This window comes from Bison bison, unplaced genomic scaffold (genome assembly GCF_000754665.1).
Source record: "Bison bison bison isolate TAMUID 2011002044 unplaced genomic scaffold, Bison_UMD1.0 scf7180017864243, whole genome shotgun sequence".
Lineage (NCBI taxonomy): Eukaryota > Metazoa > Chordata > Mammalia > Artiodactyla > Bovidae > Bison > Bison bison.
The window spans coordinates 3097739-3111157 of record NW_011494815.1 but is presented as its reverse complement, the minus strand read 5'-3'; the positions used below and the strand labels follow the sequence as shown (position 1 = coordinate 3111157).

The 13419-nt window shown below is 42.1% G+C and overlaps 1 protein-coding gene across 1 annotated transcript in view; it reads left to right on the top strand.

Moving 5' to 3' along the window:
- Positions 1-4905: 4905 nt before the first annotated feature.
- CCDC180 (coiled-coil domain containing 180) overlaps positions 4906-13419 on the top strand; it is a 65242-nt gene continuing 56728 nt past the window's right edge. The window contains 4 exon segments of the mRNA XM_010847111.1: positions 4906-4910; positions 4982-5058; positions 6251-6293; positions 6846-6908. Of these exon segments, the coding sequence (XP_010845413.1) occupies positions 4906-4910; positions 4982-5058; positions 6251-6293; positions 6846-6908 (188 nt within the window).

Sequence of the window (13419 nt, the reverse complement as noted above, 5' to 3'; positions counted from 1 at the left end):
AAAAAACAATGCTCACAGAAAAATTTATAGCTGTAAATGTCTACATTAAAGAGAAGAAAGAGCCCCGAACAATAACCTAACTTTACACCTTGAGGACTAGAAAATGAAGAGCAAACTAAACCTGAACAACAAGGTAATAATATGAATAAATGTAAGATCATAGAGACACAAAATAAAGAACAGGAAAACAATAGAGAAAGTGAACCAGCCCAAAAATGGATTCTGTGAGATCAACAAGATTGACAAACTTTTAAGCTGGAATTACTAAGAGAAAAAGAGAATAGACCAAATTATTGAAAACAGAAATGAAAGTTGAATAATACTACTAACTCTACAGGAATAAAAATGATTATAAAAGTATGTTGTGAATATCTGTACTCCAACAAACTGGATAACCTACACGAAATGGATAAATTCCTACAAAGACACAAACAAAGTTGACTCAAGAAGCAGGAATTACTGATAGACCTATAACGAGCAAAGAAATTGAATTCTTTAGAAAACAAACACAAAATTGCAACAAAGACAAGCCCCAAACCAGATGGCTTCATGACTGAATTCTACAAAACGTTTTCAAGTATGAAAACACATTCTTTTCAAACTCTCCCTAAAAAATGGAAGAGAAGGACATGTTTTCTGTCTCGTTCTGTGAGGTCGGCTTAATGTTGATAGGCAAGCAGCCGAAAACTTCCGAAGCAAATAGAACTACAGACAAATATCTCTTATGAAAACAGATGTGAAAATCTTCAAGATTATACTAGCTAAAGTAAAAGCATTTCTCCTTGTAGATGTCGTGATTTCATATGCATAAATTCTGAAGGAATAAAAAACAGAAGCAAAAAGGAACTGTAAAGCTAATAAATGAGTTCAGCAATGTTACAGGATACAGATTAACATTCATGTATCAACTGCCATTCAGTACAACTATAGAAATGAAAAATTGTTAAAAGTCTATAGAAATGAGCCACCGGAGGAAAATTATTCTGTTTGCAAGAGCATTAAAAATAATAAAATACTTTAAAATATATTTAATCAGGAGATACACTAGACTCATACTCTGAAAAAAACAAAATATTTCTTGAAATAAAGGCTAAAGAAATTATAAATAAATGAAAAGATATCCCATATTTATGGATTAGAGGACTTATGATAAAATACAGCACTCTATATATCCAATTCAATTCTTATAAAATTGCAATAAATCTTTGTTGCAGAAATGGAAAAGCTGATCCTAAAATTCATTTGGAGTTGCAACTAACAGCCAAAACAATATTGGATGGAGTGAACAAAGTTAGGAGACACACTGCCTGATTTTTAGTTTTACAACAAAGCAGTAGTAATCAAACAACACATCATTGGCATAAAGATAGACATACAGACCATGAAATAGACTGAGAGTCCGGAAATGAACCGTATATCTATGGTCATATGATTGTCAACAGATGTTGAAGTTCAACAAAGGGAACCTGGAATGTGGAAAACTGTTTTTAGCAAATGGTTCGAGGAAAATAAAATATCCACATGCAGAAGAACCAGTTTAGATCCTTACCTTACATCATATACAAAACTTAATTCAAAATGGAGCAAACCTAAATTTAAGAGCTAGAACTATAAAGTTCTTAAAGGGGTAAATATCACGATTTGGATTTGGTTAAAGATTCTTGGAGGACTCAAGAAAAAGAAATACAAAAAGGCAAAATGGTTGTCTGGGGAGGCCTTACAAATAGCTGAGAAAAGAGGAGAAGAAAAAGGCAAAGGAGAAAAGATAACCCATCTGAATGCAGAGTTCCAAAGAATAGCAAGGAGAGATAAGAAAGCCTCCTTAAATGATCAATACACAGAAATAGAGGTAAACAATAGAATGGGAAACACTAGAGATCTTTCAAGAAAATTAGAGATACCGAGGGAACTTTTCATGCAAAGATGGGCTCAATAAAGTATGGAAATGGTATGGACCTAACAGAAGCAGAAGATATTAAGAAGAGGTGGCAAGAATACACAGAAGAACTACACAAAAAAGATCTTCATGACCCAGATAATCATGATGGTGTGATCACTCACCTAGAGCCAGACATCCTGGAATGTGAAGTCAAGTGGGCCTTAGGAAGCATCAGTATGAACAAAGCTAGTGGAGGTGATAGAATTCCAGTTGAGCTATTTCAAATACTAAAAGATGATGCTGTGAAAGTGCTGCACTCAATATGCCCGCAAATTTAGAAAACTCAACAGTGGTCATAGGACTGGTAAAGGTCGGTTTTCATTCCAATCCCAAAGAAAGGCAATGCCAAAGAATGCTCAAACTACCACACAATTGCACTCATCTCACATACTAGCAAAGTAATGCTCAAAATTCTCCAAGCTAGGCTTCAACAGTACATGAATGGTGAACTTCCAGATGTTCAAGCTGGATTTAGAAAAGGCAGAGGAACCAGAGATCAAATTGCCAACATCTGTTGGATCATAGAAAAAGCAAGAGAATTCCCAAAGAACATCTACTTCTGCTTCATTGACTATGCTAAAGCTTTTGATTGTGTAGATCACAACAAACTGTGGAAAATTCTTAAAGAGATGGGAATACCAGACTACCTTACCTGCCTTCTGAGAAACTTGTATGCAGGTCAAGAAGCAAGAGTTAGAACCAGACATGAAACAATGGACTGTTTCAAATTGGGAAGGGAGTATGTCAAAGCTGTATATTGTCACCCTGCTTATTTAATTTATATGCAGAGTACATCATGTGAAATGCTGGACCGGATAAAGCATAAGCTGAAATCAAGATTGCTAGGAGAAGTATCGATAACCTCAGATATGCAGATGACACCATCCTTATGGTAGAAAGTGAAGAGGAACTAAAGAGCCTCTTGATGAAGGTGAAAGAGGAGGGTAAAAAAGCTGACTTAAAACTCAACATTCAAAAAAGAAGATCATGGTATCCAGACCCATCACTTCATGGCAAATAGATGGGGAAACAATGGAAACAGTGACAGACTTTATTTTCTTGGACTCCAAAATCACTGCAGATGGTGACTGCAGCCATGAAATCAAAAGACGCTTGCTCCTTGGAAGAAAAACTATGACCAACCTAAACAACATATTAAAAAGCAGAGACATTAATTTATCGACAAAGGTCTGTATAGTCAAAGCTATGGTTTTTTCCAGTAGTCATGTATGGAAGTGAGAGTTGGACCATAAAGAAGGGTGAGTGCCGAAGAATTGATGCTTCTGAACTGTGTGGTGTTGGAGAAGACTCTTGAGAGTCCCTTGGACTGCAAGGAGATCAAACCAGTCCATCCTAAAGGAAACCTGTCCTGAATATTCATCAGAAGGACAGATGCTGAAGCTGAAGCTCCAATACTGTGGCCACATAATGCGAAGAACTGACTCATTTGAAAAGACCCTGATGCTGGGAAAAATTGAAGGCAGGAGGAAAAGGGGTCGACAGAACATGAGATGGTTAGGTGGCATTACCAACTCAGTGGACATGAGTTTGAGCAAGCTCCTGGAGTTGGTGATGTACGGGGAAGCCTGGTGTGCTGCAGTCCATGGGGTCACAAAGTCAGACACGACTGAGCAACTGAACTGAACTGAGTCTACATTTTCTCCAAAAGTCCACATCAAGTACCTGGAGCTGGACTGTTTGTTTATAATTTCAGTACTCATTAGCCACTTAGGCAATAATTCCTTCTCCCAGGCAATAATATCAAAAGGCTCAAGAAACCAGAGGACTAATCTGATGTATTACACTGGGAAGGTGGTGATTGGCTATTCTGACTTTTCATAAACACTACATAACTCCAGATTAAACAGTATTTCCTACATAGTAGGTGGCTGCTTTGACTATGGACTAGGTATGGCTTTTGACATATTAATATATAATTACCATTATCCTTGTGACATAGATTTTTTTCATGTTCAGATCCTATCATTATTCCAGTTTTTAAAACTGTTAGAAATTTTTTATTCCAAAATAGTTATTTTGAACATTTACAAATATTAAGAATCATTGTAACTCTATTTAGAACTAATATATTATTCTTCTTCAACCAGCATCCATGTGAAGAACAGCCAAGTAGCAACAGTAGACTGAACTAAACTGAAAGGATTCTTAGATATAACATCCAAAGCACAAGCAAAAAAAAAAAAAAAAGAAAGAAAAAGAATATGTAAGTTATAAGACAATCTATTAAGACTTAGTAAATATGATGGAGAAGGTAATGGCACCCCACTCCAGTACTCTTGCCTGGAAAATCCCATGGATGGAGGAGCCTGGTAGGCTGCAGTCCATGGGGTCACTAAGGGTCGGACACGACTGAGTGTCTTCATTTTCACTTTCACGCATTGGAGAAGGAAATGGCAACCCACTCCAGTGTTCTTGCCTGGAGAATCCCAGGGATGGGGGAGCCTGGTGGGCTGCCATCTATGGGGTCACACAGAGTCGGACACGACTGAAGTGACTTAGCAGCAGCAAATATGATAAACTTGTGCATCAGACGACACTATCAGGAAAGTGAAAGATAACTCAAGGAATGGAAGAAAATATTAGACCAGCTTAGCATCTTATATTTACAATATGTACAAAAGAATTATTACAACTTGTGATGGTCCCACATGTCAGGTTGGTGAGATTATAGTTCCTGGTTATTTAATCAAACACATCTATAATTAGCTGACTTTAGAGGATATGGTAGCACTAGCGCTAAAGAGTCTGCCTGCCAACACAGGAGATGCAAGAGATGCGGGCTCCATCCCTGGGTCAGGAAGATTCCCTGAAATAGGAAATGGCACCCCACTCTGGTATCCTTGCCTGGAAAATTCTTTGGGCAGAGGAGCCTGGCAGGCTACAGTCCATGGAGCCACAAAGAGTCAGACATGACTGAGTGACTAAAAACACACACACCTTTGAAAATGTCGTAGGTTTCAGTCATTCAGGTGAAACATTTAACAGGCGCCCCAGGGACCCCTCCGTCCTCGATCTGTCCAGGTCCTACCTGTTCTCAGAGATGGGTGTAAATAGCGCCTGCTCCGGGAAGGTGTCCTTGATGCCAGCCCCCTTCCCCCGTATGTCGAGTCAACGGGTCTCCCACTTTTCTGTTACCAAAGTCTTCTAGTAAATGTAAGACGCAGAGGACAGAGCAGAGAGTATCCTGCCCAGAGGGTCTCTGATTTCCACTCTGCTACCACTCCCCACCAGTGAGTGCCACAACTGTTCACCTTATTCTTTTCATAGAGGAATATTCCTTTTTTGGAGGTTGATCTGATTCCCCTAGGAGGAAGACAGCCAGTGTTCTTCAGAAAGAGTCCTCTAGCCCATCACTAGCACCCCCAACCACCCTCCCTCATGTTGCACTACCACAGGTGACCTCAGGGAGGCAGTGCACAACCACAAAACAGGACGTGGACCTGGGCGGGGCCTCAATGCAGGACATGGGTGGCAGAAAAGGGAGCTGAAACTCAGGCAGAAAGGGACTTGAAGGAACCTAGATCTCTTTCTTGGAGAAGGAAATGGCAACCCACTCCAGTGTTCTTGCCTGGAGAATCCCAGGGACGGGGGAGCCTGGTGGGCTGCCGTCTATGGGGTCGCACAGAGTCGGACACGACTGAAGCGACTTAGCAGCAGCAGCAGCAGATCTCTTTCTCCTCCGTGGTACCATCTGAGGGGGAGACTGACTCCAGCTTCAGACCAAAACCTCCTGCAGCTTTGCAGTCCAGCAGCTCTGCTGCTTTGCCAGCCAGGAAACAGGGCTAGGTGTCTTATGTCCCTGGTCCTGCCCTTTAGACCCAAGGCTTGGCAGTCTGTTCATTTGTTCACCTGGCCCATGAGAGTCCCCAGCAGTGCCCATTTGTGGTGCAGGCAGGATGCCCTCCCCTGGAGTATGGAATGAAGACAGGAGAAGAGCCGAGGCCTGACTTCTTGAGGATAGACCGGCTGGTTTAGTGAAGAAAGGAACCTCCACCCAGCCCGACAACCTGGAGGAAGCTAAGTGCCGGCAGGATGGACCAGCACGAAAGCCAGAGAGCTGTTGATTCTGCCAGCTCGGCATCCCCTCCTGGAATGGCCAGCTGCCACCTTTTTATCCCCTTACCGGGGCCTCCTACCCTCAAACTGTCCCCTTCCTGCCCACAGACCAAACACACCCCTCTTCCTGTTTATCTAGACAAGACTGGAATTTTTCAGACTTTAAGTGAGAAACTAACTGCGCCCCATCTGGTGCCCCTTTCCCTCTGGCCCCAGCCCCTCCTCTCTTTCTAGACCTCCAGCCTCCACTCAGCCCTGATGAGCAGCTCCTGGCTTTGTGAGTCGTCTTTGCAACCAGCTTTTGAAAATTTAGGGAACTCTTCCTCAAGGGAGGGGGAAAAAAGGAAGGAGAAATTTGTGAATAATGGGAGCAGTATGAGAGCAAATCCCTTCTATTGGAGAACTCAAATGATCCAAACTGTCCAGATGCCAGCGGGTTCCTCTGAGCTCAGAAGGCTCTGTGGGCCTCAGAGGAAGCCCTTGTGTCAGTCACCTTGGGCCTCCACTCCAGTTTCTTCTGAGCAGTTTCAAATGAACATAGAGTTTGTTGCTATCAATGAAGCATTTGAGAACCTCCGATTTGGCTCCACCCAGGCTCTGACATTTAAGGAAACTGAGTTTTGGAGCAGGACTGGTGGCCTAAGGTCCTAGGGAGGCTTAGAGATTCCACCCAGCAGCCCAGTCCCTGTCCCCAGGGTTTGCTGCCTCCCAGGAGGTCTGGATTATTGAAAGAGAGGGCAGTGCCAGCCCTAAGGGAGATTCCTCATCCACCTGATACTCCTAGGGAGAGAGGCCTACACCTGGAAACTTTTCCGAATGTCTTCTTTAGATGGTACTCGGAGGTGCTCTGCCCAGAAGAAAGGACGTTATGCACTGAGGAGAAGTTCCTGAGGTTTGGCACTCCTGGGGACGGTAAGAGAGTGAGCTATGAGGTGGGGAGCTCTAGCCCAGCTTGATCCCGCTGAGCCTTACTGAGCACACTGCTCACTGAACCAGCAGCTCCACTCAGGATGTGTGTTCTTTGTCATCCTCCCCCTGACCCACCACCACCACATGCCACCTCTGAGTACCCCAAGTCTCTGGAGCTGCGCAGGCGCCCCAAAGCACTTGGCAGGGAGTCTATGCGGTGCTGGATCTGGTGAGTCTGGAAAGTCTGGAGAGGCGGTATCACATTTGTATTTCTCCCTCAACTTTAAAATGTATTGTCACACTTTAAAATTTCATAATTTTGTCATATTCTTACTGAGCTGAAGTATTTACCCAAGAGTGGAATTTTTGGGTCATTGAGTATGTGTAAGTTCATTTTTAGGAAATACTACCAAAGAATTTTCAAAAGTGGTTGTAGGAGTTTATACACACAGCGGTGTATGAGCATTCCAGTTGCTCAGATCTTCACCAACAATTGGTATTGTCAGCATTTTTCAGTCATTCTGGTATAGGTGTAGTGGTGTTTCATTGTGGTTTTCATTTGCATTTTCCTGATGAATAATGATATTATACAGCTTTTCATGTCCTTTTTAGCCAGTTGGTTATCTTTCTATGAAATACCTAGTCAAATCTTTTGCCCATTTTTTTTCAGGTATATTGTCTCTTTCATCTTATTAATTCATGGAAATCAGTTACATATCCTTTATGAGGCTTTTTCCTTATGACACATGTTTATTCTCATTCTGTTCTTGCTTTCTTACTCTCTTGAGGGTGCTTTTTGATGAAGTGAAGTTCTTAATTTTAATAAGGTCAAGTTTATTAATTTTTGTCTTTATGCTCCAAGGTCCTGAAAATATTCTCCTATGATATCTACTACAAATGCTATTATTTTAAATGTCCCCATTTAGATTTAAAATCCACCTGGAATTGACTTTTGTCTATGGTGTGAAATGGAAGTCAAGATTAATTTCTTTCCCATATGAATAACCAGTGACCCTGGGCTATTTATTGAAACTATCTTCTCCCCATTGCTCTGCTGGGTCACTTTAGTATATATGACATAAATGTTCACATATGTGGGTCTGGGCTGGACTCTGTTTCTCCTAGTGTTTTTCCTTGTACTACTATGGCATTTTACCCTGTTGACTGTAGCTTTATACAAAGGCTTAATATCCGGTTGTGTAAGCCATCCAAGTTTATTCTTCTTTGAGCTTGTCTTGACTATTCTTGGTAATTGGCATTTCTATGGAAAATTTGAAATTGAATAGTCAGTGTTCACCAGATATCTGGACAAATATGGGCTTCCCTGATAGCTCAATTTGTAAAGAATCCACCTGCAATGGAGGAGACCCCAGTTCAATTCCTAGGTCGGGATATGGAGAAGGGATAGGCTACCCACTCCAATATTCTTGTGCTTCCCTTGTGGTTCAGCTGGTAAAGATTTGCCTGCAATGTGGGAGACCTGGGTTCAGTCCCTGGATTGGGAAGATTCTCTGGAGAGGGGAAAGACTACCCACTCCCGTATTCTGGCCTGGAGAATTCCATGGACTGTGTAGTCATGGGCTGGCAAAGAGTCGGAGTGACTTTCACTTTCACTAGATATCTGCTTAGATACTTTATTGTGATTATATAAATCTATGGGTCAATTTGTGGAGAAGTAACATCTTAACAATGGCACCCCACTCCAGTACTCTTGCCTGGAAAATCCCATGGATGGAGGAGCCTGGTAGGCTGCAGTCCATGGGGTTGCTAGAGTCGGACACGACTGAGCGACTTCACTTTCACTTTCCACTTTCATGCATTGGAGAAGGAAATGGCAACCCACTCCAGTGTTCTTGCCTGGAGAATCCCAGGGACGGGGGAGCCTGGTGGGCTGCAGTCCATGGGGTCTCACAAAGTCAGACTGAAGCGACTTAGCAACATCTTAACAATACATAGCAAAACAAATGAACAAAAACAAAAAAAAAAAACCCAAACCAACCTTCATAATAAAAAGGAAGAAATTATAAACTGTGAATATTTGCAAATCATATTAAAAAGGGGCTCACATGCCAAAAATGCAAACAGCTCCTAGAAACTGATAAGAAAAAGAACAGACACACAGTAGAAAAACTGGCAAAAGACATGAACCCAGAGTTCACACAAAAAGAAATGAAAATAGCCTTAAATATATGAAAATATGAATAGAAATAGAATAGAAATGCCTACATATGTTCACCATGCAAAAGAATGTTCAGAACAGCATTATTTGGTAATTCTCTAAACTGGAATGTACATCAATAATAAAAAGGATAAATATTATGCAGTGGGTTATATATTTTTGTAATGGAATGCTATACAGAAATAAAAGTGAACTACAGCCACATTAAAAAAGATATTTGGAACTTAGAAATATAATGAAAGTAGTCCAACATAAAAGTCCAACATTCTGTATGATTCCACTGAAGTTCAAAAACAAGCAAAACTAATTCAGGAGTTAGAGTATCTGCTACCCTTGGGGAGGAAAGGGCAGTGACTTGGGATGGGTACACATGGGGGGCTCCTGGAGAGCTGGTAATGTTCTACTTCTTATGGTACTGGTTACCCGGTGTGTTTCCCCCTGGATAATTTATTAAACTATACACTTAAGATTTCCATACTTTTCAGTACATGTACTATGATTCAACGCAAAAATCCTATCAAGTGGATCCAGAACTTTTTTCTGGCAAATCCCAAAGTCAGATGGTATAGTGTTGGGTTCAAGACTCTGAATTACATGGTCTAGATTCATATCCTGGATTTAACCATTTCCTATCTCAGAGATCTTGGCCAAGTTACCAACTCTCTGAGCTTCAGTTTCTTCATCTGTAATATGGGTTAATTGTGGTACCCCCTCTCATAGTTATTGAGACTATTAAACCCTCTCAATAAATATTAGCTCTTTGAGTGGTGCTTCTTGGTCTTCTTTCTATGGACTATAGAGAAGATGGATGATGGCCTATGGAAGAGGAAGGAAAAGGATGAGGTTCGAGTCAAGAGACATTTTCAAATGGGGGAAGATATGATGTTAAGGTGCAGGAAAAGAGAGTCCAAAGGCTTGGCTTCACTCCTTCATTCCCTGTCTCTCACCTCCTGTGCCTCTCTAACACAGGAGGTAGGCTCACCAGGTGATCCCCAACTGGTTATTCTTTCCAGCTATAACACTTTTGAGTTAGAGGGGTAATGCAAATGCCATCCAAAAGCCAAACACAAATTTTCATGTTTGATCCAAACCCAAACACAAAGGCCCAGAAATTTGGGAATTAAGGAAGGCAAATTCTCAGCAGTGATATTATGGGTTATTTTTATTTTCTCCATTCAATTTTTTTTTTCTATTTTAAACAATGTGTGTTGCTTACTCTGAACAAAACATCACACCTGATATATCCATGCCTACATATTTGTATCTATACATTAAAAAATTAAAACCCCCCACATTATGGATGTGCCAGAAAGCATCTGGGCAGGGAAAATATGGCTTCTGATGTACAAGTGCCAAGCCAGTAGGACCTCCTCGACAAAACAGAGATCTTGCTAACTGCAAATAATTCCTGAACATTTCCGATTTTTTACCATGTTTTTCATCCATAACCTCAGGTAAACATACTTTCTCTGTTTCCAGCTAAAATGAGTCCAGTCACTTGTTATAATATTTCACCTTGTTAATAAAACCTGGGACCAAAGAACGGGAATAAAAGGGCTTTCTTCTCACTGTTTCTTAAGTTCTGAAAGTAGTCTGGACAGAATGACCACTTGTTTAAGGAAGTTGTCATAGGTAGCATTTATGAGCAATTGGGACAGGGATCCCTCTGAGAGGAGTCAGGAAACCCCAGGTCTGTAGGAAATCTGTGCTGGGTTCAGCATCCACCACAGTACCTTCCGCCCTGGCCGTGCAGAACTCTGGGTGCGTGTGTGGGAAAGAGCCACCTCTGGAAGTCAGGCCAGGACACTCCAGGTGTTCCTGCATTTAGCAGGAAGCATTCAGTGTGTCTGAATTATGTGCAGGACACTGTGCTGAGGGCAATCAAAGCTGGATGAAAGATAGGAGGCCATGCCTTCCTCACAGGAAACACTCTCCAATAGGATGCCCTTAACTCCTGCATCTGACAACAACCAATGTACAAGCGATCAATGCAAAGAAATAGAGGAAAACAATAGAATGGGAAAGACTAGAGATCTCTGCAAGAAAGTTAGAGATACCAAGAGAACATTTCATGCAAAGATGGGCACAATAAAGGACAGAAATGGTATGGACCTAACAGAAGCAGAGGATATTAAGAAAAGGTGGCAAGAATACACACAAGAACTATACAAAAAGATCTTCATGACCCAGATAATCATGATGATGTGATCACCAACCTAGAGCCAGACATTCTGGAATGAGAAGTCATATGTGCCTTAGGAAACATCACTATGAACAAAGCTAGTGGAGGTGATGGAATTCCAGGTGAGCTATTTCAAATCCTAAAAGATGATGCTGTGAAAGTGCTGCACTCAATATGCCAGCAAATTTGGAAAATGCAACAGTGGCCACAGGACTGGAAAAGGTCAGTTTTCATTCCAATCCCAAAGAAAGGCAATGCCAAAGAATGGTCAAACTACCGCATTTGCACTCATCGCACACACTAGTAAAGTAGTGCTCAAAATTCTTCAAGCCAGGCTTCAAGAGTATGTGAACCGTGAACTTCCAGATGTTCAAGCCGGATTTAGAAAAGGCAGAGAAACCAGAGATCAGAGATTACCAACTCTGGATCATGGAAAAAGCAAGAGAGTTCCAGAAAAACATCTGCTGCTGCTGCTGCTAAGTCGCTTCAGTCGTGTTCAATTCTGTGCGACCCTATAGACAACAGCCCACCAGGCTCCCCCGTCCTTGGGATTCTCAAGGCAAGAACACTGGAGTGGGTTGCCATTTCCTTCTCTAATGCGTGAAAGTGGAAAGTGAAAGTGAAGTCACTCAGTTGTGTCTGACTCTTAATGACCCCAAGGACTGCAGCCTACCAGGCTCCTCCGTCCATGGGATTTTCCAGGCAAGAGCAGTGGAGTGGGGTGCCATTGCCTTCTCCAAGAAAAACATCTGCTTTATTGACTATTCTGAAGCCTTTGATTGTGTGGACCACAACAAACTATGGAAAATTCTGAAATAGATGGGAATACCAGACCACCTGACCTGCTTCTTGAGAAATCTGTACGCAGGTCAGGAAGCAACAGTTAGAACTGGACATGAAACAACAGACTGTTTCCAAATAGGGAGAGGAGTACATCAAGGCTGGATATTGTCACCCTGCTTATTTAACTTATATGCAGAGTACATCATGAGAAGCGCTGGGCTGGATGAAGCACAAGCTGGAATCAAGATTGCTGGGAGAAAATCAATAATCTCAGATATGCATATGACACCAACCTTATGGCAGAAAGCGAAGAAGAACTAAAGAGTCTCTTGATGAAAGTGAAAGAGAGTGAAAATGTTGGCTTAAAACTCAACATTCAGAAAACTAAGATCATGGCATCTGGCCCCATCACTTCATGGCAAATAGATGGGGAAACAGTGGAAACAGTGACAGACTTTATTTTCTTAGACTCCAAAATCACTGCAGCCATGAAATTAAAAGACGCTTACTCCTTGGAAGAAGAGTTATGACCAACCTAGACAGCATATTAAAAAGCAGAGACATTACTTTGCCAACAAAGTTCTGTCTAGTCAAAGCTATGGTTTTTCCAGTAGTCATGTATGGATGTGAGAGTTGGACTGTGAAGAAGGCTGAGCGCCGAAGAATTGATGGTTTTGAACTGTGGTGTTGGATAAGACTCTTGAGAAGTCCTTGGACTGCAAGGAGATTAAACCAGTCCATCCTAAAGGAAATCAGTCCTGAATATTCATTGGAAGGACTGATGCTGAAGGTGAGATTCCAATACTTCGGCCACTTTATGCGAAGAACTGACTCATTTGAAAAGACCCTGATGCTGGGAAAGATTAAAGGCAGGAGGAGAAGGGGATGACAGAGGATAAGATGGTTGGGTGGCATCACCTACTCCCTGGACATGAGTTTGAGTAATCTCTGGGAGTTGGTGATGGACAGAGAGGCCTGGCATGCTCCTGTCCATGGGGTTGCAAAGAGTCAGTCACGACTGAGCGACTGAACTGAACTGAATGTATGAGCACATTCAGAGGAGAGGGGGTGAGGTGAAGAAGGGGAGAGGAGGTCAGATTGGGTAGATGGGATGTTGTCACTGTTAGTGGCTGAAAGTATGTGGGGTGTTGGGGTGTGTAAAGACAGAGGGATCCCAGCAGAGGAGCAGGGTGAGGAAGGGTGAGGAGTTTGCTGAAGTAGGAGACTCAGGGTGGGAGCCAGATTCGGGGGCCTCCATGGTCATCTAGGGACTGTGGCTGGGTTTGGTGGGGGCCGCAGTGAGGGCCTTTTGAGAGGAAGAGTGAATAGGTGAGATCTGTATTTAAGGAG